Genomic DNA, 894 nt, shown 5'->3' with positions numbered 1-894 from the left:
CCTCTCGCTGCTTGTTACCTCGTCGGCGGCCCCGCTACCGGGGAAGAAGTTGCCATCGTCGTGACGATGCAAAGAGATGTAGAGAACGTCGGGGTCTCTGTAGAAGATCTGCTGGGTCCCGTTGCCGTGGTGAACATCCTAGAGGGGGAGAGGGATTGGGAGAATACTCTTGTTTTCAGCCTTGAGGCGCCCCAACAGCCTCAGGGAGCTGAAAGCAGCTGGATGTCTGCCCCACTCCAGGGCTGGGACCCCCCTGCCCAGGATCTGCTCCTGCCTCTGCTCCCTGTCCTGACACACCGGGGCGTTCCCAGTCACACGGGGCAGCTGGTCCCCAAAGGAGGAGGTTTCACTGCTCTCCCATCCAGCTCCAAACCAGAGCGGGGAGGAGGTGCAGGCACCGGCTCCTGGGGACGTGCTGGGGAGGAGCAGGGACACGCTGGGGGACCGAGGGGCCTTACCCAGTCCACAATGAGGATCTTGCTGAGCTTCCCTTTCTGCTGCAGCTGCCTGGCAGCAATGGCCACCGAGTTAAAGAAGCAGAATCCCCTGAAAAGAGGGAGTCAGAGCTGGTTAACGCTCCGGGGCCCTCCCCGAGCACCTTCCCTCCTGGCCACGTGCTCCCCGGAGGGTGGTCGCACCCTCCCCTCTCCCCTGACGTGGATACGGACAGGTCCCAGGGGAGCTCAGTCTGGAATCATCAGTGATTCTGAGCCAAGGAGCTGCTTTCTGGGGCCTCCCACGTGCCAGCCCAAAGCCCTGCGCCTTGGAAGGGCCCTTACATGGCAGTGGAAGGATCCGCGTGATGTCCGGGCGGCCGCACCACAGCGAAGCCATTCTGGGGACAAACCAAAGGAGGCGGTCAGATCTGCTGCCCGCGGTGTCACACCCCACCAC

General features: G+C 62.8%; 1 protein-coding gene across 1 annotated transcript in view; it reads right to left on the bottom strand.

Annotated features, from left to right (window-relative positions):
- Positions 1-894, bottom strand: part of HDAC7 (histone deacetylase 7) — a 14826-nt gene that overhangs the window by 2720 nt on the left and 11212 nt on the right. Inside the window, exons 19-21 of the mRNA XM_010143362.1 lie at positions 780-835; positions 459-546; positions 19-138 (exon numbers count right to left, since the gene is read on the bottom strand). Of these exons, the coding sequence (XP_010141664.1) occupies positions 19-138; positions 459-546; positions 780-835 (264 nt within the window). The remainder of the gene's footprint in view (positions 1-18; positions 139-458; positions 547-779; positions 836-894) is intronic.

The sequence above is a fragment of the Buceros rhinoceros genome, unplaced genomic scaffold (assembly GCF_000710305.1).
Source record: "Buceros rhinoceros silvestris isolate BGI_N320 unplaced genomic scaffold, ASM71030v1 scaffold21659, whole genome shotgun sequence".
In the NCBI taxonomy this organism is placed as follows: domain Eukaryota; kingdom Metazoa; phylum Chordata; class Aves; order Bucerotiformes; family Bucerotidae; genus Buceros; species Buceros rhinoceros.
Note: the sequence above shows the minus strand (reverse complement) of the source record. Positions and strands in the feature narration are given on the sequence as shown.